This window comes from Fukomys damarensis, unplaced genomic scaffold (genome assembly GCF_012274545.1).
Source record: "Fukomys damarensis isolate Sample0158 unplaced genomic scaffold, DMR_v1.0_HiC HiC_scaffold_11, whole genome shotgun sequence".
NCBI classification, from domain to species: domain Eukaryota; kingdom Metazoa; phylum Chordata; class Mammalia; order Rodentia; family Bathyergidae; genus Fukomys; species Fukomys damarensis.
In genome coordinates this window covers 36,665,763-36,692,902 of record NW_022900923.1, presented here as the reverse complement: position 1 = coordinate 36,692,902, position 27,140 = coordinate 36,665,763, and the positions used below count along the sequence as shown (strand labels likewise).

Below are 27,140 nucleotides of genomic sequence, written 5' to 3'. Positions count from 1 at the left end.
CACTGTTTTTCCAGTTTCACCTGGAACTCAAATAATTCCCCTTACTCTGCTCCCTGAGAAGCTGGGACTAGTGTGTAGCCCAGGGAACAATTCTTGATTTGTCTCTGGAAACTACATGTTCCCCTCTATCTTAGCCTGTATGCCACCAGATGGACTGTATCTTTAATGCATCCTTTTTCTACCTCACCCTCATCCAAACCTTCAGTTTGAGACTGGCAAATGTGAATAAGACTAAGTTTTGTTTCATTGCACAGAGTTATTTACAATATTGTTTAAAATGACCTTCAGCTATGCACATAAGTTATATAGGAAACATGAATGCATTTTGTATTTAGACATTGATATCTCATTGTGTATGAGCAAATAGTTCAAACTACAAAAAAATCCACAGAAGTTTGAAACATTTCTGGGCCCAAGCATTTTTAGAAATGATACACAGCCTACATTTAAATGCATGTATTTATTTGAATATTTGAGTAAATGTTTATATAATATATACATTTTGGGCTACATTTTATCCTTGATTTTTGTGGTGTATAGCAGTAATTCTGAAACTGTCAGAAAAATATTTCTTTTTCGGTTTTGCTTCTCACACACTGAAGAACATATTGTAATCCTTTTGTTGGGCTGCTGATGGTAAAGGCTGCAGGAAATCCAAATAATATGAGTGCATGTAGAGAAAGGATGCCTAAAAACTCAAAAAACATCTAGAAGATATTGAAGCTTGTCAACACGACTTCCCAAATTATAAACATGAGGAAAAATTCAACTTTTTTCTCTTAAAATTCTTTTATTGGTGCATTTTTAGATATACAATGCATTTACATTCATCATTGGGAACTTGTGCCTTTACACGATGTATCTTGGTTCTTATTTTTCCCCATTCCCCTGCCCTCCCTTCAACTCCTCCACCCTTCCCTATTTAGAAGAGCTTTGTTTCCATTTTTTGGGGGGTACTGGGGATTGAACTTGGGTCCTTGCGCTTGCCAGGCAGGTCACCGAACCGCTGAACTAAATCCCCAGCCCTTCCATTTACTTCTTATCTCATATTTGTTTTCCTTTCCCTTCTTTACTTTCCCCTGCCCCTCCCACCTCCCCTACCCCTTGGTACCGTTTCATCCTATTTCACATTATCAGGAAAACTTGAACTTGTATATAGCACAATTCATTCAGCACTCAGCGGAAGTATCAAGACTGAAGAATCCCTAACAAATACATGTAGCACTGATGTAGGTACTAAAAACACGAGGAAAATGCGCAATAAAAACACAGCTCCTGCCCTCACCAATTTAGATACAAGGGAAGCCATTACTGGCAGCTTTGGAAGAACACACAGCAAGAAACATGCCCTCAAATCAACTCTTGATGAGGCTCAGAGTTAGATGTTAATAATGAGGCATTCCATCTGGTAGCTTCCTGTCTATTTCAGTCTATTTTTGCTCATTATTCATGTCAGCACTCAGCTAAGCTGCTTCCACTGTGCTCCAGGGAAGTATATACCTTCATCAGGCAAACAACCCAATTTCTATTCATGGAAACATTTTCAGCGTTAGTCACAATTCTGTGTTTTATATCTTATAATATGGAATATGTCATTTGATTTCTGTGGTCTCCTTCAAAGATACAGGCCACGAAAGAGAAACTTCTAGTATATTGTAGTATTTTGAGAACAGAATACACGAGACAAGAATACGTGTTTGTCACTAAGACTTCGGTGGAGAAGAAGGTTCAGTTGGTTTGAAAAATGAGAGCGGAGGGGAGTAGGGCAAGGCTTGGAAGAGAGGCAAAAAAAGTTCATTGAATCTTTGTGTCCAGATGAAAATTTTTATTGAAAATTTGTATGGTAATTAAGCTTAGTTGGGAAAATAAAGAAGTATCATGGCATGCCTGATTATTCATATCATCCATAGCAAATCAGAACCATCAATTCTCAAATTAACAAATGTATTCTCCCTTTTGGAGCAAGGTTATTTGAGAGTTTCTGTTTCCGAGTATAGATGCCAGATGGCGGTATCCACAGACTGTCAGCCTCTGCCTACTGATAGTTATCGACTTTGGATGCTAACAGGGTGTTAAATGTAACTACTGCAGGGCAATTTTTAATTCTATATATATATATTAATGAGCATCTATGATGTTCTAGGTCCTGGGCATACAATTGCAAGCAAAAACTGATTAGTATTATTTTACTTGAAGGTTAACAAGGCTCCAAGAAGCTATGCAATGGAGAACTTTGTCTTCCTTAAAACCATTCTGAACTTTTATAGAATCCTGCTTGTCATAATTAGAATTAATTGGGGGTAGGGAAGAGATGGGGATGGAAAATTAATAGGTAGATCAGAATGCCTGCTCTCTTAGACACAATACAGTGATGGCAAGAAGAAAGTGGGTTGTTATTTCCTTTCCAGTACTTTCTCCTGTTTCGCTGTTCATCAATCACATCAAGAATTCAGTCTGGCAGTTTTTGCAGTCGTATCTAATTAAAGGTCATGCCTTAGAATAGACGGCTTTGCACATCACAGTATTTGCAGTGGTGTGTACTATGTGCTGCTGTTTTTGTAGATTAATGCATGGATGGAGCTTCAATTGGTTTCAGGATTTCCATTTTTCACTTAAAGCTTTGTTTCAATTTGTCATGCTGTGTCTTGTGTTCAAAATAAATTGATGCCTGAAAATAAGTTTCAATACCTTTAAGTCGCATTGTAACATAAAGTGAACACATTTTTCTTTCTCCTTATCTACTAAAACATTTTTAATATTCAAATAGCTGTAGAGAATTATATTGTTATATTCTCAAGTGAGAAGAAGATTTAGGGCATAACTGAATACGTTGGGCTGAACTACGACACACTTGACGTCAGTTTATGGGAGAAGAAGGTTTCAAGATGAAAATCAGGAATTTAGTTTGGTTTGGATACGCTGGCTTGGAAATGTCCACTAGTGAGCTAAGTAGGAAAGTGGAATAGGCATTTGAATGCCAGAAGGAAGGACTGGACTGGAGATAAGCATTTGACAACCGTAGGCATATATATGGGTTACAGTTTATCTGTAAAAGGTAACTCACATTGGGCTGGGGATTTAACTCACTCTTGTGGCCTCCTACCTCACAAGCACAAGGATCCAAGTTTGATCCCCAGTACCAAAAAACAAACAAACAAACAAACAAACAAAAAACCCCAATAAAACAAAGGTAGCTCACATTTAGTAATAAAGAGAAATAGCAAAGGATTTTCACCTGTGAAGTTGGAAGATCATGGAATGTCCTGAAAGTCAAGTGAAGAGATTCGTTCAAGGAGGGGAAAATGACTAGTTGTACCTAATAACAATAGAATAAATATGGTGAGGTTGATGCTGGACTCTTTGCACCGTGCCAGGTAGAGGTAACTGGGGACTGATAACTGTTACTTTGGTTTAGAGACAGAATAGGCTCAAGAAAGAAGAGCAAGTGAGGAATTGCAGTCCATATTTCAGACTTGCTGTTAACCAGTGTTATGGGCTCAAAATCCTCGTGTTGAAATCCTTACCCCTAGTATCTCAGAATGAGACTGTATTTAAATATGGGTTCTTTGAAGGGGTGTTTAAAATGAGGCCACCAAGGGCTGAGGATTTAGCTCAATGGTACCGTGCCTGCCTCACAAGTGCAAGGTCCTGAGTTCGATCCCTGGTACCAAAAAAACAAAACAAAACAAAACAACAAAAACAAATGAGGCCATCAGGGTGGGCCTTAGTCCGGCATTGCTCATGCCCTTAAATTTGAATATATGGAATGTATGTACAGAGGAATGGCTAGGGGGGACACAGTGTGAAGGTGGCCATCTGCAAGCTAAGGAGAGACTGGAGGAGAGATGGATCCTGCTGGCACCTTGATCATGGACTTCTAGCCTCCACAACTATGAGACATAAATTCGCTTAAACCTCCCATAAACCTATGGTGTTTTGTTGTAGTAACATTAGCAAATTCATTGCAAGTTTCAGTATCTATCTTTTCAATATAGCTTGGAAATATAAATAGTGATCAACATACGTGCTTAATGCTTAAATTAAAACAAATTATTTTAGTAAAAGATGCATTGCCATTAATCCCTCTCAAAATACTCTTCCTTTCTTTGAGTACAAATATCCCAACTTTCTGCCAATTTCTGAAGCAGTTCTGGATGTCTTTTTGTTTTTTTTCCCGTTTGATTAAAAACATATATGGTGAATGCTGCTGCTGAGTGCCATGCAGCAGAAAGGCAGTGTCATAAAATTATCATGGTAGGTCCTTTCCACTTTACTCATAAGCTCTGGAACTGCAAGACTTCTAGCTTTTATCCAAACTCATAATGACCATGAAACATAAATGTTTTGAATTGATTCGGGACATTGAGGCAGTCAGGATAAACTAAAAGCATGAAAGACAAATTCCAGAACCACTTCAGAAAGTGGCATAACAGTTGGCATAAATACGTTTGAAGCAAAGGCAAGTATTTTGAGGGGGATTGATTGCAATGTGTATTTTACTATAATTCTTTTATTAATTATCCACTGTATCCTTCAATGTCACCTCCATATGGCCACCATGAGCACATGAACTCACCATCTATTTCTTCTGCAGATGCTTTTGCTGAGAGTTCATGCATTAATAATATTACCTGTCAGGGTTTGTAGACTTTTATGAAGAGTTCTGAAAGTTTGCTTGCCTGTTAACATACATACTATATCATGAAAAACTAGCAGATCACACAAGGGTAAAAATGGCATGTTTCATGCTTATCTGGGGTCTTTTACATTATTTCTTTTCCCGTCCTGTCCTACCTTGGCTTCTAAGGATTTCCTCTTTCTTGATGATTAAGCATGAAATGTTGGAAAGCATATAGAGATTTATTTAGTCAACTCATTTAACTTTGGTAGATCTTTCCTTTGGGTTGGCTTTTTGGACAGTTGATCTATCATTTTATAAACAGAGAATCCTAAATTACCTTGAACACTTTTTTTTGTAGTAAAGCAGTTTGCTCTTATCTAAGAGTTTATTGTCACTTTAATCTTAATCAGTGATTTGTTTTGATTCAATAGAGTTGCCACATCACTTGTAGCCAGTCTAATGGAAGACCATGGCGAGTGTTTCCTTTTTTTTTTTTTGGTCCCGGGGATTAAACGCAGGACCTTGCACTTGTGAGCCAGGTGGCAGAACCACTGAGCCAAATCCCAGGTCCTCTTGTGAGTGTTTCCATCTGGGTTCTGTAGAAGCAGATTCTGGTACAGAGTTTTGAGTTGTGGGTTTTCCTGGGAAAGGAGTGACTACAGCAAGGCAGCTCTTTGCAACTGAGGTGACCCTGAAGCAGCTGGCAGCTGGAAATTATCCAGTGAATATTGAAGGAGGGGAATTTCAGTGCCACATTTCTTTGTCTGTCCCATCTACTTCTGTGTTACTTAGCACGTGATAAGCTCTTGGGAGATTGCGTTTACTTTCGGGGCGTTTTTCACATGTAAGTAAATATTATCCAAATAATTCCTGAAGTGCCTATTCAGGTACGGTAACATACTTTATAGTTTATTTGCCTTTTGATCACGTAAAACAACATATGATAACAAAAAATATAAATTTGACTAATGTAAGGGTGAAACACAGGGCTAAGCATGTGACGTTTGGAGTCAGACTTTTAGCTTATGAAAACTACTTCCAGCCATTCACCATTTTTGTGATTTTGGGCAAATGCCTCTGTTTCCTATAAAATGCAGATGTTAATATTACCTGTTAGAGATTTCTCCCAAGGAGTAAATAAGACAGCATGTCTAAGTGCTTAGCATAGTACCAGGCATTCTCAATAAATGTCTTTCCAATAATGTTATTGTCACTGTTTGATATGCTTCTGTCTTAGTTACTTTTCTCATCGCTGAGACAAAATACCCAACACCCAGTGTTGAAAGAGGAAAGGTTTATTGAAGCTTATAGTTTGTAGAGGTTTCAGTTTACAGTTGGCCAGCTGAACCAGTCAGTGTTGCTGGTTTAGTAATCGCACACCCTTAGTCCCAGCTTCACACACTGTAGACTCAGCCACCACATGAGTTTTTGGGGACTTCTAGACCCAAACCATAGCACCTCCCTTAGGGTGGGCAGCACTCACAGCTTTAAGGCTACCGTCATGCCATGAATCAATCCCAGCATCACACATCCACAAGCCACCTCTGAAAAGCCTCACTTGTTACTGCAGGACTTTAGGGGGCCATCTAGATAGAAGCCATAAACATTCCTTAGCTTCTGTTCAAGTACTTGTTACTTTGGTGGGAGAATTTTTTTGCATTTCTAGTTCATATCTTGCTACTATCCAAAATACTTCTTGTATTCTAGATATATTAACCCCCCCCTTTTTGAGTACAGAATACTTCATCTTACACAAATTTTCCCCTTTGTGTTTGTTATTTCTTACATCAGAAAAAAACCTGATTTTTTGTAAATAGCCTACATATAACTCTGGGTTTCTTTCTTTTCTTTTCTTTTCTTTTTTTTTTTTTGGGGCTAGGCGTCAAACTCGGGCCCTTGCCAGGCAGGCGGCAAAACCACTGAGCCAAATCCCTGGGCCCTAACTCTGGGCTTCTGTACTTTCTTCCATGGTCTCACTCTCAGAATTCATCACTAATTTCATTATGGTTTTTCATATTTTTGCTTTTAAAATATATAGAAGAGTTTGAAAGATAGATATCTCTAAATGTTATTTTATTTCAATTATTTTAAAAATGTTTTTTGAACTTCATGAAAGTGGATAACATGTTACATAGTCTTTGGCTTAGCTATTTCAATATTGGACTGCTAATATCCACTGATATTGTTGAACATAGCTGTATTTCATTAATTTCTGCTATAACTTTCTATTGTTTAATTATTTTCATTGTAACATTATATTGTTTAATTATGCCACAATTTACCCATTTAATTTTCAGTGTGTGCTTAAGTTTCTTTTTGCATTTACTGCCATGTAGTACTTCTTTGCACATTCTTGTATACGCAGCCTAATGAATATGTTTCTCTATGGGATTTACCTAGGAATGGAATTATTGGGTTATAAACACATAAATATTTTCAGTTTTACTATGTAATGCCAATTTGTTCACAAAAGTAGTTGCACTGAAACTTCACTGACAATAAGAAATTCTTTGATTCATATCTTTCATAATTGGCATTATTATACTTTTTTATTATACTTCACAGTGGTCTTTGTGGTTCCCTGAATATTAATGAGGTTATACATTTCTTCTGAGTTTATTTTTAAATACAGTTTCTCTTCTGTGAAGTGCCATTTCCACATCTTTGGTTGCATGGCTGTTCTTTTCCTAATGATTTATCAAAAGCTCTTTATCCGCTCAGACTGAGCACAGTGGCTTATGCCTATCACCACAGTATTCTGGGAGGCTGAGGTAAGTGGACTGAAAGTTCAAGCCCAGCCTGAGCAATTTTGCTATTACTGAGAGCATGTCTTCAATTTTTTAAAAAAAATGAATAAAATTAAAAGAAAAGAAAAAATGTTTTGGCCTAGCACAAAAGCCCTGAGGTCAATTCCAGTACAGAAACAAGCAAAGAAATAAGGATTCTTTAGAGAGTCTTAGTTTTTAAATCTTACCTATTTTCTAATCTAGTTAGTGTCTCCCTATTGTGAACATTTTTTTCATAGTTTCTTTTATATGAAAAAACTATAGATCTCAAAATAAAGACAGATAATAGAAAAAAGAGAAAAATACGGTAATGTGGCATGTATGACCCATCTCAAAGCGTACCTTAGTGCAATTGTCTAACATGTTTTGTATGGCTGTTGACCTGTTAGTCTTGTTTTTAATCTGTATATATGATTTTTGAGAACATTATGGAGAGCCTCCGCCATGGGTCTCGATCTCCACCAAAGACGATATGATGTAAACAAGAGACAAAGAGAGAACAAGTGACACAGTCACAGAGACTTAAAGAGAGAGCTGGGTGTTGGGCTGGCCTGAGCTGCTCTGGGAAGCAAAGACAGAAAGCATCAGGCACACCCAGTGTTTATTCACAACATGTGGGAAGAGAGGCTGGCACTTGGTGGTAGCAGGTACCGCAGGCAGGACTGGAAAGGGGAGGCACTAGTGTATATCTGGCTGAAGAGAACAAATGCATAACTCCGAGGAATAAACCTTAGCTGGAGTTAGGCTGATCCTGGTTGGAAGTTAACTCAGCAGGACCCTGCTGCTTCAGGGACTAGGGGGGAAGTCTCCGGATCAGCCGTTAGTGCAGGAGCCATCCTCACAGCCTCTGCTGTCTGACGCGTGCATTTGAGTCATGGAAAGCTTTGGTTGGGCCCCTAATGTAATGCAGATGAATTATGGAGGGGCAAGAAGCTTGTGCCACTTACTGTCTGCCATTACTTGGCAGGGATGTCTGCTATATATGCTAATGAACTTTATAAGATCTTATAAAATAAATGAATCTGGTGCTGCAATAATAAAAGGAGGATGGAGGGAAGGGGAAAAGGAGAATTGCGATGTGTTAGGTACATTTACCAGTTCACTGCGGGGAGTGTAATAATTATGTGCTGCAAGCATGTACTCATAAAAGTAAACACAAAACTGAAGAGTATTGTCTATCATTAATTTGAGCTTGAGGAATTTCCTGAGCTCTCAGTGACATTATATATTAGCTTAATAAGTAATCTTAATCTTTCCAGAAAAAAAAATTGTACATATTTTATGGTTTTGTACATTAAGTATCACTTCATTATGCAAAGGTGAAAAAATACATTTACTGTTAATGTTTAATAATACTTTAAATGTTTCCTAAGCCATCAACTTGTATGAGCTAATGATCCAATTTCTTTTTTCCTTTCCTTTCTTTTGGCTATTTGGAAAACCCTTTAAGAGATCCAAGTATTGAGTATTTCTTGTTTCTTTTATTGACCTGCCTATATATTGATAACATATACGTCAGTCAATTTCTTGGTTCTGTTTTTACTCCACTAATGATTTTCTTTCTCTATACCACTTCTATAAATCTTCAATGATTGCTGTCATAAGAATTATCGGTAACAATTAGGGAATATCACTATTCCTGAATCTTCTCACAAAGCTTATGGAGTTTGACCTTTTACTTATTATAGAATCAGCATATTAATTTCAGTGAAATAGCCTGTGTGATTTGGATGAGGTTTTGTTGAATCTATAAATTATTTTATAAATACCAACTTGTTTTGTAATGTGATTAGACTAATTTAAATTATATTGATGAATGATAAATCCTTGTCAACTTGGAAGGAACTAATAGCATAATTTATTTTATAATAATTAATGTATAACTTTCAAGAAGGTAAACATACCCTTCATACACATATGAAATGCAATCATGGAAATTTTATTCATCAGTCAAAGAGGGAAACACTAATATAGTGCAGTTGCTATTTCTGAGCAATGTTAGAATAAATTTGCTGTTAGTCTTGCCTCTCATAATATCCCCTGTTTAAGTCTGATAGGAACATGAACCATAACCTTCAGAATTATCTCTTTTATTGGCCAGAAATACCTATCAGATAGTAGTCTACACATTAATGTCTCATCCTTTTTAGTGCTAAAATATCCCAAAGAAAAGACAAGCCCAGCACTGTAGTAAATAAAAGAGCCCCTAGGCTCTTTTAAAGGCTTTTGCCTTTTTCGAGTTTTGGATAATTTTTTTGACAGAGCTGATAGTGATTTTATCTCCAGTATAAGTGTACTACCTTTTAAATATATCACTGTGTACCTTTCCACACAGCTTATGGAAAATGTCCTGGGCCAATTTTATGAACAAAGCCTAGTTAACTATTAAAATGCTGAGAATCTGATAGATTTGTAGATTGCTGCTCTTTTCCAAATATATTTGAGAATTTATCATAACATTTTTCAGACTTATTATTTAAAGAAAGTGTAGAAAAAATATATATTTATTTATTGTAAAGTATAGATGTTTGTTTTCCATATTGCTACTTACAATAGCAAACCAACCCTAAAGATCTTTTAGGTGATCGATGAAGAATGGTAAATGGTAATCTACAGAAACATAATGCAATTATGAAAATGATGTAGACTTCATCTCTATTCTTTATTAAAAGCAATTAGGTTATTGAGCTGCATGTGTATGATATCTTCCTTTGTATTATTTTATAGATTATTGAAATGTCATCAGAAACTTGTTCACTGTAGCAGAAAAGTTTACTCATACTTCTGCACTTAGTAAGCTTTAGAAATGTGTCAGAAAAGAAATGTTATATGTGAGATATTTAACAGACTTTGTCATCAGTTCAGCACTGTAACAGGGATTCTTCAAAGGCGGGCAACTGATTCTGAAAGGCCCGAGTTCTGGACAAATTATGTAGAATTAGTGGGTACAGAAAAGTGAGAATTTGGAAGCAATTCTTTGAGAGTGAGCTGTTGTTTCGTGTCTGCTTACATATAGACTTCATCTATTACTTATCATGTGGTGGAGTTGCATCACTAAACTGACCATAAGTTGCAATGATTGTAAATAAAAATGCATTTAGTACAACTAGTACATTAACTGCTGTAGCTGAGCAGCGTAGTACACTCATGGGAGTAATCTGCTATTTACTCTCATACTTTTTTGCTGACTGGAAGCTGCCTCTGGTTACCATTGTTCAGCATTATGAGGAGGTAGCTGACTTGAATTTGTAGCCTGAGAAAATATAAAAATTCTAAGCATATTGTGTAGTTTCTACTGTATGAGGATTGCTTTTGTGCATTTATAAAATTGAAAAACCACTAAGGTAAACCGTTGTACGTCAGGGACTTCAGTATTACCTCCAACAAATTGATTGGTGGAAGTATTCTACATTGTTTCTTCTTTGCCTTGTATTATCATTTTTTCTGAGCAAAATTCTTTCTTGGAGAAATTGAAAAATGGGTGACCCACATTAAAAAAAACCAATTACAGTGTTTATTCTAGGAACTTTTTATTAATAATTATTTTTTACTGACTACACCAGGAAAGAAAGTTGAGCTGCTTTGTGTATATAGTATCTCCTTTAATTTTCAGAACAATTTTGTTAAATGGAATAACTCTATATAGAGCTATTTATAGAGAAGAATGGCGTAACAAAAATAGTTTTAAAAGAAGGACATATCATTTAATTTTGATGTCCATGTTCTTATCTCTTTTACCCCATATCCTGTGCAGCAAAATAAGCATTCACATGCTCTTGGGAAAACCTCTAGGAAACCCATTAGTTTTATTATAATTTTGAGAGAAATTATGTGTGTGATCATTTCTTCCAATTGCACCTATTTTTTTAAAAATGCATGCAACGTGATCTACCTATTTAAAGTAGTCTTACTTTCGCAAGAATTCTAAGTGCTAAGAGCAATAGAAGAGACATATGTGCAGGGAGTTCCATTCATTAATGGAACTTGTATGTATGAACTCCAAAATGGAAGAGACTGCTCAGAGTTGATGTAAAACCTTATGGTATTGGTGGGAAATGTTAAGTAAAAATAATTGCTTTCTTCATAATGTGTTATTGTCTTCATGAGATTTCCAGTTTCAAGCTCACAACTAGCATCTCTTGGCCTGACATTCTGTGACCAAATGTTTCCCTCCCAGGAAACACATTTCTCCCCAAACTGTGTTTTGCTATTTTACCATGCCATTCTTAGTAACCCTAGATGGTCAGCACTCTCTATTATTTTCCTTCAAGGATTTAATATGAGTAGTGCGATACAAATCATCCTTGACTTATGATGGAATTATGTTCTAATAAATCTTGATAAATTAAAAATATTAACACATTTAATACACCCAATCCACCAAACATCATGACTTAGTCTAGCTTACTTTAAAGTGCTTAAGACACTTATTGTAGCCTATAGCTGGGAAAGGCATTTCATATAAATCCTATTTTGAAATGAAATGTTGATTCTCTGAGGCAATTTATTGAATACTTGTACCCCAGAATGCTGACAACATGGTACACTGGTAGAATGTGAGTTATTTATTCTTTTGATTGCATGACTGATTGAGCACTAGGTCTCAGAGCTAAGAGAGTAACTTGAGAGTGTCTGACCTCAAATTGAAGGGTTGGGAAAAAAAATCACAGTTGAAGATTCTAGGTATGGTTTCTACTGAATATGTCACTTTCATACCTTTACAAAGTAGCCGTGCTTGGTAAATTGGGGAATGTCTGCCTTACAGTCTGAGATAGAGACTACATAGTATCTTCTACCTTCTCATAAATAAAAGGGAAACAAGTATGCATGTTTCAGATGTTATTATTATTTTTTTTTGTACTGGGGATTGAACTTAGGACCTCATGCTTTGGAGCCAGGCAGTGGAACCACTGAGCTAAATCCCTGGCCCTAGGTGTTTTGAATTTTGAATGGTGGTTGTGACTGTGTTGGTCATATTATATAAGCTTTTAATCTTTTGTGTGACTTGACCAGCTTTATATTTGCAGAGTGCATCAGTAAACAAGTGCGTATGTGTGTGTTTATAGATGTATACATATGGAATGAGAAAAATAACTAGAAATAATCATAGTGTATCTGGTATTTCATTTTGTCGAGGTGGTGTTGGCAAAGATACATGATCCTTATGAGATTTATTTTTAATAAGCTCAAGTATTATTCATTTTGGCTGCCTGTTATTATATACTTAATAGAATAAAAATGAATAAATGTTGTTTTCTGTGCAATTTCCTTTTTCTTTTCTTTTTTTAATGACTCAGCGCAGAATTGTTCTCCTCATATAGTTGGTCAAGGACAGGATGAGGTGGAATCTCTTTGTGGTTTCAGGATGACAAAACGTACATTAATACTTTTTTTTTTTTTTTTGGTACGGGGATCAAATTCAAGACCTTGCACTTGTGAGGCAGGCAGTGGAACCACTGAGCTAAATCCCTGGCCCCATTAATAATTATTCTACCTTCCTTTATTTTTTGCTTCTCTTCCTTAGACTTAAGACAGTTAGAAGCTGCTTAAATTTAATTTTTTTTTTAGACGGAGAAAGGTAGAAAGCAGGTCTAGTAAATAAATGCACGTTGCACATGAAAAGATGAATCAAAAGTGATATGAATACAAAGGTATTCTTCGCTAGATTTGTATTGCATTTGTCATGGAAATAACCAGGTTGTGAGTTTCTGGCTAACTGTAAGTAATGATTACCAAGAACTAACAGAGGAGTCAATGCAAGTACTGATGAGTTATCACCATAATTTCTAATGAAAATAAATGTATGGGTTATTGCACTTTAGATTATTTTTTCATTACCATCATATCACACCATATTTATATGTGTATATATTGTATCTGGACACACACACACACAAACACAAATACAAAACTGGCTTTTGCCTTGCTGTGGTGTGACTCTTTCTACACTTTATGACAGTGCAAATGTAACACACATGCAGTGGAAACCATGTGTAGAATTTGGAGTTTAGATCTGTCCCCAACTTGCAGCTCTTCTGTGTGATACGATATGCTGTAGTGCTGCCCGGCCCCAGTGGGCAGCCTCAATTAGTTGGCCCTGGGGTCACAGGGTGAATTACTAGTACTGTGCGTTGTATTGGATTGCCCGTGTTTCCTGTCCAGAGGCATTCAGTTATGTGCACGAGACAGTCAATACTTCCTGACAAATATTCCTAACATTTTTTTCGTGTTACTTGATTTTGTGCAAGTGTACACAGATATATGGTTGAGTATATTTATGTAGGATAGGCCGAGCCATAATGTTCAGTACACAGGTATATCAGATACATTTTTGACTTATGACGCTTTAGATTTATGAAGAATATGAATTATGAGTGTGTGTCTTAGCCACTTTTCCATGACAGGGACAAAATACCTGCCACCCACAACCTAAGGAGGACAGGTTTATTTTGGCTCAGGGGTTCAGTGCACCATCAGTGGGCTCCAAGGCAGAAACAGGGTGGCCGAGGAGTGTGATAGAGGAGTGGGATGCTCAGCCCATGGCAGCCAAGAAGCAGGAGAGACGGGAGGAGCTGGGGACAATACGTTTTTCTACGTCATACTCCTAGTGGCCCACCTGTAACCAGGTCCCACTTCCAACACCATATTCAGCTACTATGAATCCACTGATGAGTATGGTGTCCCCCACGATCCAGTCACCTTCCAAAAGCCCCACCTCTGAGATGTGTTTGGGGACATTTTAGATCTAAACCAAAACAGTATCCAGCTGTATCTTAAATTGAGGAGAATCTCTGTGTATAAATAGATACATGTGTGTGTGTGTGTGTGGTGTACATGCATATATGTGTAACTATTTACCTTCTACCAAATGACATTATTAAAAATTTTATTTTTTTAATGCAGAGAATAGCATCAAATATCTTTAAAGCTTATCTCTGCTTCCTTATGAAACTGGCAAAGGAATTGAGTAAGTTGGATTTAAGTCATTGTGAAGAGAATTGTTTGGAAAAAAGGAAGAGAGAAAGCCCTAGAAAGGAACTCCAAAGCCTTGAAAGTGAGGTTATTTGTAGGTGTACAGTAAAGGTTGGAGATAGTGGAAACCAACCGGAACCACTTGAGCATTAACTAGCCAAAGTAGGTAAGCTATTTTTTTTTAAAGTGAAAAAGTAGATAGCAAGCTTATTTAGCTAGTTTTTTCTATAGGCCCTGATTTGAATGCTTGTCCTGTATGATAATGTGGTTACCAGAGTCTAGGAATGAACATTTGGAAGTAGATAAGAATCTGCTCAATAATCAAGGGGCAGAACTTGCAAGTACTGTCCAGCTTCCCTGAAGAGATCTGCTGTTTGCAGTGTTCTTTCATAATATTTTACAAAGGACCCACAAGTCTTCCTTTCTTGGTAAAGGAGTACCAATTTAATAGAGAGGTAAGAGGCAAGAAGGGGCATGGAAAGACCAGTGTCCCTACTCTATCTCAGTGCTAGCTAAGTGAGTTTAGGCAACTCAGTAATAGTGTTTCAGTAAAATTTTCTTTTGCCAAAGAGTTACATGCATAAGAATGTCGTCCTTTTAACTGGGGGGCATGTGTAATCGGGAAGGTAACTCGGCGGCAAAACAGATGGACCAGAAATGTGGAAGTTGGGTGGGAACCAGGCATGATTTAAATCTTTTCGTACCAACCGTTTAAGTCTGGGGCCTATTTCTAACCGTCTAAGGGCGGCACAAGTCAGCACATCACTTTATGAACCCAACTTTACTTGGTCAAGTCAATTTCAGTGAGTCATCATGAGACTTGGCCTGGCAGGGTTTTAGGCTGTCTCTGCAAGATTTTTCAGATACTGATACACTTAGTCCAGGGCATCGGAAAAATGGCTCTGCCAACCGCCTTCATGCGCAGTACCCGCCCGACTGGAACCACAGGGAGGGGGTGGGGTGGCCCGGAGGAGGTACATTGCGGGCCCCTGGAGGTGTGTGAACCTGTGCTTTTCGGGACAGAAACCACAGTAAGGGCCCCTGAAGATGCCGGGGTAGTGGTGAACTGAGCCCGAGATGCTGCCAGGCCTGTTCGGCAGTGTGGCCCAGGGTCCCTCCACCCCCGCGGCGGGCCCAGCGGTGGTCCGCTCCCGTTGCCAGGTTATGGACCAAACGCTGAACGTTCTAGGTCAGTGTCGCAAGCCGCGACATCAGGATCCTGCCAGCAGGTCCTAAACCTGAAAGGACGAGGACAGAGAGACGGGAGGACCTTATCTTCTCATGTTACTTGCTGCTACTTTATTACCGAACCTCTCCTTTTATACTCTCTGGCTGTGCGGCTGTTAGAGAGCTCCGCGCACACATTCCGGAAGGAAACCGTTGAACCGTTACATTTGCACCAGTAAACCGTTCAACAGATCAGACCACCAGTAAACCGTTCAACAGCTCAGGTGAATCACAGGTTAATACGGCTGTGCTCTCCATAGGTCAGTACTCAACCGCCAAGGCCACTGCGCAGGCGGCCTTGTACCATGGAGTGGCCCGACACTGTGTGTCTCTTGACCGTTCTCCTACTTTTGTGGAGGATTTTTTGCGCCATTAGAAGCCGACTCGGCTTCAGAGAAAAACAGCTTAGTCTCCAGCTGGCAGATCTTCTTCAGGACAAATGCCAGCTGTTGGATAAAGTGAGCCGACTTCAAACAGGGCAGGAAGCCTTAGAGGCAGCTCTCAAAGAGGCCAGGGAAGCAAAGCGTTGGGAGATGGCCCAGGACAGAGCCAGACTTCAAGGGCTGATAGCCGTCCTCCTCGGCGAGCTCAAAGAACAACACTCGGCACCTTTTCGGAACCAGCAGTCCAGGATGGCCGTGATTTCCAAGAGGGTCCGGTCCCTAGAAGAAGAATCCGAATCGCTCACGTGGAAAGTAGCTGAAACCAAAGTTGCCCTACTGCGCTTCAACAAAGCACGGGCCCAGGGAGCAAGGGCAGAGGAAGAACCCATAGCGTCTGTGCACCATCTCCAGACTCAGCGAACATCTGGGCAGTCAGCAAACTCCCAGCAGCCAAGCGCGCCCCAGAAGCTTCAGCAGAGGCTCACAGCGAGCTTCGAAGTCCAACACCGAGTCCTGAGCTGCCACGGGAAAGCCGGCCTGCAGGCGAGATCCCGGGCAGAACAACAGCTGCAGGAGAGGGAACGCGCTGCCACCGAAGAGCTGGAGACCTGCAGGAAGCTAGTCCGGGACCTGGAGGAGGAATGCGAGAGGACCGTCCGTTTCTACCAGAGGCAGCTGACCTCCGTGCAGAGAGAAGCCCGTGAGAACTGGGTGGTGGCTCACAACGCTGAAAAAGAGCTCTGCAATCTGAGAAAAGAAAATGCTCGCACCAGACAAAAGCTGCGCGAAATGGAGCTGAAAGCTCCCCTCTCAGGCAAAGATCCTGCTTCACTCAGTGTTGCAGAGAGCGCATCCAGCAGATGGTTTTCCCCGCGTGGTCCCTCCAGGCGGTGTCGACCAGCACCTGCCAAGGGATCCTTTCCCCTCCTGCCCACGCTGTGGGAGGAGCCCGGGGATTGCTGGACTTCCTCTCTGGCCGGACCACAAAGCCCACCCACAGCCCCTTAAGGGGGCCTCAGGCAGCTCTGCTGGCCCAAAGCCAAGTCCCTCCATATCTCCTGCCCTTCCTCCAGGTGGAGTTCTATCATTCCTAAGGCCCCAGTGGCCCAGGTCCTGAGAGGTCCCCTTCCTCCTCCTCCGCCTCCTCCAGGAAACAGGGACAAAACATCCCTGGCCCCTCAGGTACCCACTTCCTCAAGCCCAGGCCAGCATTCGCGATGAGGAAGGTCTACCCCATGGCCTGTTCCTCGGCCTCTTCCTCCCAGAGCTGGGGTTTTGCCAATGTCCACCTGCTAAAGGGAGAGGCTCCTTTGGGATCCTCTCTGACTTCCGGCGAGCCTGCTGCTCAACGCCGAGGCCCCCAACAGGAAGCCGGGCTGGAGCTCTGCTCTGCTCTCCTGAGTCCCTCCCACCTTCTCTCTCACTTTCTGCCCTTCTGCCCTTTCCCCGGCCTAGTAGTTAGGAAATAAACTGGTTTTATGTATGAAAAGCTGTGGATGCTCAGTTTCTAAGTCTATATGAGACAGAAGTTAATAAAAAACACAGAGTTGGTGACGAGTCCCATAGGAACTCCTCTTCTGCCTGGCCAGGGGCAAGCAGGGTTTCCACAAGCACAAAGCGGATTTCACTTTGGGGGTCTGGGTCCCAGCATTCACTTTGTCAGTGGGGTTTAAGGAATATGTTAGGTAAGAAAGAGGAAGGGAAGGGGAGGCATTCACGTGAACTCCTGCCTTGGTGCACTGGGCTTTTCTCCAGGTGGTTTTCAGGCCTGTGGGAAACAACCCCAGGTAAAAGCGGCTGTGCCCCAACGGCATTGAGAGCTGGCGGGACAACTGAGTCTGAAGGCTGTGTAGTCCTCAAGATCAGGAGAGAGGTCAAGGTGCGAGCCTCAACTGTGAGAGACTTACACGAAACAGGAGATGCAGAAAACAATAGAAGGAAATGACAATTTCACAGTAGCTTAATAACATAATAAAATATACTTCGTCTGCAGTACACAGTAATTAGTGTGTGACAGAATGTGATCAAAATTTGAAAATATTGATTTAGAAGTGAATATTTCAAAAGTTACCGGAATTGTGTAACTTTTTGTAAAAGTGTGGAATCTGCTACAGTCCATCTGTAAAACTGGTAAATGACACGAGGAAAATACAGGGAAGTGAGAAAAATAACATGAAAAATGCGGATGAGAAGATATCTCAAAGGCATTAGTGCTTCCCGGGCAGGTATTTGAGGGTCAGGAAGGGACCCAAGGGATTCTGAGCTGTGAGGTCCCCCGGAAACACCGTGAGCTCCCTGCGAGAAGTGGCTTCTAGACGGCTTCCGTGAGGTGGTGACGCCAGGGTGACCTCCGTCCTCCCGGCACTCTCCTCCCTGGAGGAGGGAACTGGTGGTTGGGGCAGAACTTGCAAGTACTGTCCAGCTTCCCTGTAGAGATCTGCTGTTTGCAGTGTTCTTTCATAATATTTTACAAAGGACCCACAAGTCTTCCTTTCTTGGTAAAGGAGTACCAATTTAATAGAGAGGTAAGAGGCAAGAAGGGTCATGGAAAGACCAGTGTCCCTGCTCTATCTCAGTGCTAGCTAAGTGAGTTTAGGCAACTCAGTAATAGTGTTTCAGTAAATTTTTCTTTTTCTAGAGAATAAAGTTGGAATTTGATGTACTGGAATCATAACCATATTATGAAAAGCAAATTAAGAAGTCAAGCAACGAATAGTGTATAGTGTCTTCCTTAATACTTATTAAAATCATGGGGGGATAAAAGTGCAAATAAGTCTAAACTATTAAAATTGAAAGAAAACTTGTTCAAAAATGTACAGAGAATTACTATGAGTTACAAGAGAGACAAGCCAGAATAAGAAAGATTACAAAGATTCAATTCACTAGGAACTCAAATTTTGGATTCTCAAATTATTATAAGGAAGAAAGGAAGGAGCTTTTATCCTTCTCACTTAGATACTGATTCAGGGTCCTTAAGGATTGTAGTAAAGAAAAAAATTGAATGCTCCTTTATTCAAGTATCTAACCAGTAACCTTAAGTCCAGTAGGTTTCAGGTAATCCGTGAAATTCTAAAGATATGAGTGTAAAACAAAGTACTGTGGTGCCTCCTCTCGCAGAACTTATATTCTAATAAACTTAGCTGGTGTATCTGAGAATTGCTGTTGTCAGCATCGTACACAATGAGTGCATTCACCTCCTAGGGGACCCATAAAAAGGCCCACAGACAATGTGATTGACAAGAATGGGAAGTTTTGGGAGACCACAGTTTGGAACTCAAGACCGTGGTACAGCATGTTTCTTGTGTACCAATAAATGTTTTTTCTGAAACAAATCAAAAGAAAACACCAAGACTTAGCCGGGTGTGGTGGTGCACGCCTGTAATCTCAGCACTCGGGAGGCTGAGGTAGGAGGATCACTGTGAGTTCGAGACCAGCCTGGGCTACATAGTGAGTTCCAGGTCAGTCTCAACTACATAGTGAGACTGTCTCAAAACATAAACAAAACCAAAAACCACCAAGACTTCAAGGGAGCATACTTCACTGCTTTTTCTGGATTCTGCTAGAACTGGATGCACATGCCGTGGACAGTGACAGTACAGTCCAGTTTCTGCCTCTATCTCCTCATGACCCTCTTTCCTTTGTATCTGTTTCTGTGTACAAATTTTCTCTTTAAAACATCGTCAGTCATTTTTGGTTGAGGACCCCTTCTTCTCTAGTGTGATCTAATCGATTTAAGTAACTGTATCAACAATACTTCCATTTCCAACTGAGATTACATTTTGAAGTAATGTGAATTAGGACTTCTGTATGTCATTTTGGAGGGCAGAATTCCAACTCATAACAATCCCTTTAAAGATAATAGAGGTAAGCATAATGTGTACATTTGGAAAGGTGACATTTAGTACATTTGGGAAGGTGACATTTTCATAAATGTAAAGTCACCCACGTTAGGCAGTACTAGTGGTGCAGAATGAGAAAACTTTCTCTGTGCTACATGGGGAGATTTTATGTTTTTCTTCACTCATTGCTTTCAGAGCACCAACCACGGAGTTAGGAGGACTTCACAACTTACAAGCACAGAAACAGCTACAGATTAAAAGTTCTTAGCAGTGAGAGTTATTCTGGGCACTATGTGTATTAATATACAACCTGGACATAGATTTTCCAAAAGGAAACATCTAAAACATAGAGCAAAACTGACATGTATCTGTTGAACGTGCCTACTAAGACAAGAACACTGAGGCAGATAAAACCTTGTTTGTTATGAGTACAGTGAGGAAGATTTTATACATGGACTCCATAACTAATATTGCAGAATCAAAAGGAGGGCAGGCGCGCAACAGAACCAAGCCACACCAAGTAGACAGAGAGGAAGGATCTTCTTTTGGTAGTTATCTATAGCCACCTTACGATCCAAGAGCAAATGGCTGCAGAAGTTTGTCATCCAGGACAGATTTCAAGTAATTACCAGTCAAAAAAGCTGTTTCTGGGCGAGAGCGCACCACTGTGAAAGAGCACAGTGACCCAGAGCTCGGTGGTGATTGCTTTTTTTTTTTTTTTTTTTTTTTTTCGATCAAACTCAGGACCTTGTGCTTGCGGGGCAGTCCTGGTGCCACTGAGCTAAATCCCAGGCCCTGAAAAAGCTGTTTCTGAAAGAACAGCTCATTGACAATCTTGATCAGAGTTAGTCTCTGTGTTCAAATGTAATATCATTTTAAGTTATTAAATAAGAATTTTAAGAGCAAAGCAGGGAAATTTCAATTTAATAAGATCCTGGGTGATCTTTATACAACATTGAAATGGCAAAAGAACAGAATGAATAGGAAATAAAAAAAGCCCCAATCAAAATGAATAGTATGGTACTTGATAGTGTATTGGAAAATTGATGATAATTATACCAAGAAAATCTTTACAGTAAAGTTCCAGAGCGCAGAAAATTTGAAGGGTTCTTTTTTATTTTTCGTATTTGTTAATATTAGAATAGTCTAAAGAAGGTAGCACATGCATGTTATTTATCTATGGAGTAAAAACTCCTGAAAAGTATAGGAAATCTAGCAGTAAATCATCTGAATAGCTTATTGTTACAAAAGCAAAACAAATTATTATAAAAAACAAAAACAATTGCTTAATAGAAAGACTCTAAAATCACCAAATCAAGTGGTCAAAAGAAAGACAATGTAGTTATCAACTTGATAGATTTAAGATCATTTTATAAGAACAAGCATCCATACCTTTTTTTTTTTAGTGAACTATACATATTACTGCAGTCTCAGTTTCCCAATGTACTTAGTGCTAAAGCAGTAGAGATATTATAGAGCTATGTTTTGTTGTAGGAAAGGCACACCAATTTTTTCCAAAAATATGTGTCAGTGAATTATGACAAGAGCATCGAGATATAAACTGAAGTAGTAGAGAATATTGCAGATGATGTGATTGCCTCCCTAAAAAGCCAGCTATAACATATAAGGGAGTTAAACATAATTGCCATTTAAGTATCAAAAGTTAAAAGTCAGAGCAAAGTTAGCAAAGAAAATTATAAAACTATGTAGAAGTAAGTGTCACAAAGGATGTATGTAATATAATAATATCTTGGTGACTCATATAAAAGTAACAATGTTTAACAGTGACATTTCAATATCACTTAATGATTGCAGTTGAAATTTACTTTTTATGAAATATAATCATGGTAATTGTTAGGATAAATGTGACAAAAGGAATATAAATTTTATCTTTGCAACAAGCATATAGTAAAGATGACATTTGCGGACGTGATTAGGGCAGATTTGCTGAAATGTATTATTCAATACTTTGTTCCTTAGAGAGTCGTACAAAAAAAGCATACCGAGGTGTAAATGCAGGACAAGTTAGATAGAAGGAGGGAGGTCACAGCGAAGAGAAGAAAAGGAAAGAAGAGTGGGGAGTGAAGGAGAAAGGGCAGAGACGGAGAGGAAGGCAAGCATTTTTGAATCTGGAAAAGGAAATACTGAGAGAATGTTTAAAATTAGCTAAAATCATAAAAAAATAAGGGTGATCATTAAACTTTACCAGATCCCTGAGTTATGTAGCACTGTTTAATGCCGGGGAAAGTCCTCAAAGTGTTTACTACCACAAACATGCCTCGGTTCGGGACAAGATGTCTTGTGAACTAAAAGAAGGCTTCACTCTGTATTATAGCCATGACACCTAAAAGGTGCTTTTCTGTTCCTAAGATAATGGATCAAAAATGCTCCATTTTTTTTGTTTACTTTTAGTTTTAACTTTAGAAATCATTTGTATAAATATTAGCCGTGATCCACAGGGATAGTATTCACTCAGTGAGGTTTCTAGCTTGAGAGTTTTACTTCACACAATTTTACAATCAGATAGAGACTCAGAAATTATTAAATGAGAGTCCTTACACCATGCAAAATTGTCTTTACTTGCAGGGGAAAAGAGAACAGTGGCTTTCGGGATTAAGTCTTTGCCACATTTGGAGAATTCTTCACTATACAATGAAGCCCATTTCAGAATTGATTAATTCTCATTCATAAGTCTAACATCCTTTAATATTAGTTCTTTTTCAATGAGAATCACATGATGAGTCATTCTACTTTAATAATGTTGAACACGTTAATATTTAAAGAGAGTGGCACAGTTTGTAATAGCTAAAACTTGGAAACAGCCCATTTGCCCATCATTTGGAAACTGGATAAAGAAGATGCGGTTTTCTATAAAATGGATTAATACCCATAAAGAATGAGAAATTAGATTCATTCATAGGAAAATAGATACATATTGAGGATATACTCCTAAGTGAAATAAATAAGTCACACATGTGTAAATACCGAATTGTTTCTCTGGTGTGAATAAACTATAATAGTACATAAGATCCTAAAGAGATAATTGACAATGTAAAATAGGAAGAAAAGGGCTAAAAGTGTAGGGAAAATGGGAAGGGTAGGGGAAAGTTAATAAGAGAAAGAAAAAAATAGGAGAAAATGGAAAAATGGAAATAAAGTATTTGTAAATGGGGAGGAGAGGAGGGGGTGAATGGAGGGCAGGGACGGGGAAAAAATGAGAACCAAGACCTGTCACTTAAAGGTACAAGGTCCCAATGATGAATGTAACTGTACTGTAGACCTAAAATGTACCAATAAACTCAATGAGGAAAAATAAAACTCTATATCCATAAAATTAAAAAAAAAGACAGCCATTGGCTGACTCTGTATTTGTCCAATCTTTGCAGTTCCTTCTATTTTTCCTTAGGTGATATTTTCTAGGGCCCTCTTTATTTTGTTTAAACCTCTAGATAATATCATGTTTAGTTAAAAGACATTTATATGTACCCAAAGTGGATTTATAGTCCTATAGACTTGCCCATTCATTTCAGGAAGTAAAGCTGCAGAACCTTTTCTAAATTACTTGTGTGATAGACCTGTGTCCTCTCACATTTGCTTTTGTATTCGTACTGTATTTTAAGTAGTTTAACTTGATATTAGTATTGCTTGATATTAGCATTACTTTATTTAAAATAAACTGACTTTTCCCTTCATAAACAACAGAAACAGATCCAATAATGGATTTCCAGGATTCTGTTGCAGTTTTGTTTCTGCATGGGTATACATGGGCTTTTGAAGTATGTGTGAGTGGGCTGCCTTGTGGGGATGGGAGCCTGCTCGTAGGCCTGAAATTGGAAGGGATTTGCTGGAAGATGTTGCAACTCTTACGATACCACTCTGCAGAAATTATCAAGCAAAGAACATTTTGGCTTCTAGTTTTGTTTTATTTCCATTTTACCTAGAAGGTGAGGAAAATGAGAAAATTTTGAAAAGAAATTAAAATTTTGGATATAAATATTTTCAAGGAGAAGAAATAAAACTTAGAAGGCATTCTCATTTTTTAAGGTATAAAATTTAAAAGTTAGTTTGTGGTGAATAAAATGTCATTTTGTGTTTTGTGGAACAAGAGACTTCTTTTTAAATATTTATAAGCAAGAAAGTGATATAGTATAAGGCAACGTCATATTGAAATACTTCTCTACTATATGAGGATCTGCATATATCATTTTTACCCCTCTCACCTTGTGTTTATGTGTACCCTCTTGCAAAAAAAAAAAAATAAAAAAACAAACAAACTTCCAAACCTTCCTAGTGTATAAACATATTGTGATATTAGGAAAAATGTAAGTAAACTATTATTGTTGATGTTAACATTAAAATTTTTTTTAGCTTGTTTGGAATCCTGTTCTATAATAAATGTTTTGAAATAAATTAAGCTGTTGACTATTAACAAACCAGCATGCATTGAACAAAATATTTCTTTTTAATCAATATTTGGAAACTATTAATTATACCCTTTAAAATGAGAGACAGTTTTCTAGAATTTGGAGAAAAAGTAAACTGATTAGAATGTAGCTAATTTTCAGGTTATTGATAATTTCTGTACTGGAGTAAATATGTAATCTATGGTCCATTAATTGTGTTATAAGCTATGGTAATTTCATTATTCTGTTTGTCATTACCATTATTTTTCTGATCCATATATATATAATACACATATATGTATATATAATACAAATATATATATAATACAAATATATATATATATATTTCTAAATAAATAGGGCAATAAACTTAAATAATCTTCTGTCCAAATGTAAGCGCTAGATGAACTAAGGGCATTTAAAAATAATATTCCAGATTCTGCCTTCTAGGATTCTGACTCAAGAGATCTGGGATTGTATCACCTAACATGAAGTTTTCAAGCATGTAGTTGATTCTGATAGTGGAAATATATTTGGAAGACACTGATTCAGAATCCTCAAAATGACACACATTAAATATTTTTATTGTTGATTTGAATTATCTATACCACTCGTTATATTAATTAATATCGGTAATTGAATTGACTACATATACTTGAATTAAATATGCCTTGAAAATTAGAAAGTAACTGCTTATGTCTAAAATATCAGTATTATATTTCAGCCAATTCTAATTTCGTGTGGCATGTAATGCACTCAAACTATTTACATTAAATCAACTAATTTGATTTTGTTTTCTTATATTATTCATTAGCCTAACCAGAAAATTTCAAAGTTGGTTTATATTTGTCTTCATGAAAGTAAAGATATAGTTGAACTTATATACGTCTGTGTTTTTGTTTTCTGCTTGCAGGGTACAAGTTGAATTCTATATGAATGAAAACACATTTAAAGAGAGATTAAAGTTATTTTTCATTAAAAACCAGAGATCAAGTAAGTCATTCCTGTCATACCCCCTCTATTCTTTTGTACATAACTTTATCTCAAAATTCTAATTGTGCAATAATTTGTAAAATACTTTTATATAGAAGAATAAAAGTGGTAATCCTACTGGTGAGGCTGTAAAGTTTCGAAAGCCATATCTAGTGGTAGAAATGATCCTTAACACCTTCAGATCTCCAAATCCCTCATCAGTTAATAGACTCTTGCATGGACTATTGGGTTACGGGAAACATTGAAACAATAATTTGAGAGCGTCACACTTTTTAATAGTGAGGGACATCTAAAATATCCTTTGACAAAACTCTGCAGATTGCGGATTATAATGAGAATAACTTTCTGAGTTGATGAGAGAGAGTTTAGTGTTTCCCAGTCATGACTAATAATAACACACATCCTGAGTGCTTGGCAATAACAGATTCTCATTTTTGCTTCACCTGAAGAATTTAAATCAGCAAGTATAGGATGGATCGCATTTTAGCATCCATGATTATTATTATTATCAGATAAATTTGAGAAACACTGGAACTTCAAGAGCATGTAAAATTGGCATAGTCATACCTTGTTGAGCCTTTTCAGGATGGAAGTAGCAGTGATACTTGGTGACTCACCTTAATACCCCATATTTTAAGAAGCCTTCTTATAACAATACATGACTACTGCTTAAAACGCCCAGAAGAAATGAAGATGTCTACATTATATTTGTATAGACTTTAAATTCTGTGCTTCTGACCCTTGAATACACTTGGAGTGTTTTATATTAAGTAGTGTTAATAGAAAGATGCCTGACTTATGGGAAATTGTTTAAATACTTAATTCATGGATTACTTCCATACTAAAGACACACTGGACAGATATTCTTAATGACATACCAGCTTTATGTCTAAGGCTGATAATAATTACTGTCCTTTCGATTTGGTTGTTTTGAATTTCGAAGGAAATCTCATCAATAGATACTATGTAAAAGGGCTGTATCACCTGAATGGATGTTTTCCTCAATTTCTTTACTAAAAATCCTGTGCAGAGCAGAAAAGGTGCATGCTTTGTTTGAATACTCACTTGACTAAAGAGAAAGCCCATTTGTATAAAGGACAGTTTTATTAGTAGTCTAGGAGATTGTAATGAAATTAACCTACAAAATATACTTAGCATTTTAATAGAAGAGCCTAGGAAAATTACATAATTACGTATTAACCTTTTCAGTGTTAAGAAATGCTACAGGTACATTCATGTACGGCAGGGTTAAACAAAAAGTGACATTTCATTTCCAGGTGTCATTAGGTAATAAATACAGGAAAACATGTCTCAAGTCTTTTTCTAAATATATAAATCAATAACACTAGACACTTTCAGGGAAAGTAATGTTCCTATTGATCAGACTTTAAGAATATTTTACCCAACTTTAATTCCTCTGCTTCAACGTCAACTATTACAGTCTGCCCAATTGTGCCTTAAATAATTTAAAAGACATGTACACGTCGGTATCAAATTTTAAAGATTTTTAAGATTTAATTGGGATTTCATCTATTTAATGATAAGGTTCAATTACCAACTGAAAATGAAGTGTGTGTGTGCCTGAGTGAGGGAAAAGAGAGTGTTTCTCAGTATAAGCCATTTGATCTCTCTGTATTTATCATCAATATATAACACAGTTGTATCAATAGGACCTAATTATATAATGAATATATAACATGTAATTGAATAATTAATATGTACCATAATGCAATTATGTAATGAATATTTAAAATATTATACATGATTATATAGAAATAATTATAATTTCTCTGTAATCAAATCTGCAAGGTACTTAGAATATCCAAGATTTACCCTGTGAATGTAGAAGCTGCTAGATTTTCTAGCTAACTAAACTTTATCTCCTAATTCATACATATATATTTATATATATATAT

General features: G+C 37.8%; 1 protein-coding gene across 1 annotated transcript in view; it reads left to right on the top strand.

The window, feature by feature from the left end:
• Positions 1 to 13,311: 13,311 nt before the first annotated feature.
• Kcnt2 (potassium sodium-activated channel subfamily T member 2) overlaps positions 13,312 to 27,140 on the top strand; it is a 253,856-nt gene continuing 240,027 nt past the window's right edge. Inside the window, exons 1-2 of the mRNA XM_033762145.1 lie at positions 13,312 to 15,866; positions 25,145 to 25,224. Of these exons, the coding sequence (XP_033618036.1) occupies positions 25,164 to 25,224 (61 nt within the window). The 5' untranslated portion in view covers positions 13,312 to 15,866; positions 25,145 to 25,163. The remainder of the gene's footprint in view (positions 15,867 to 25,144; positions 25,225 to 27,140) is intronic.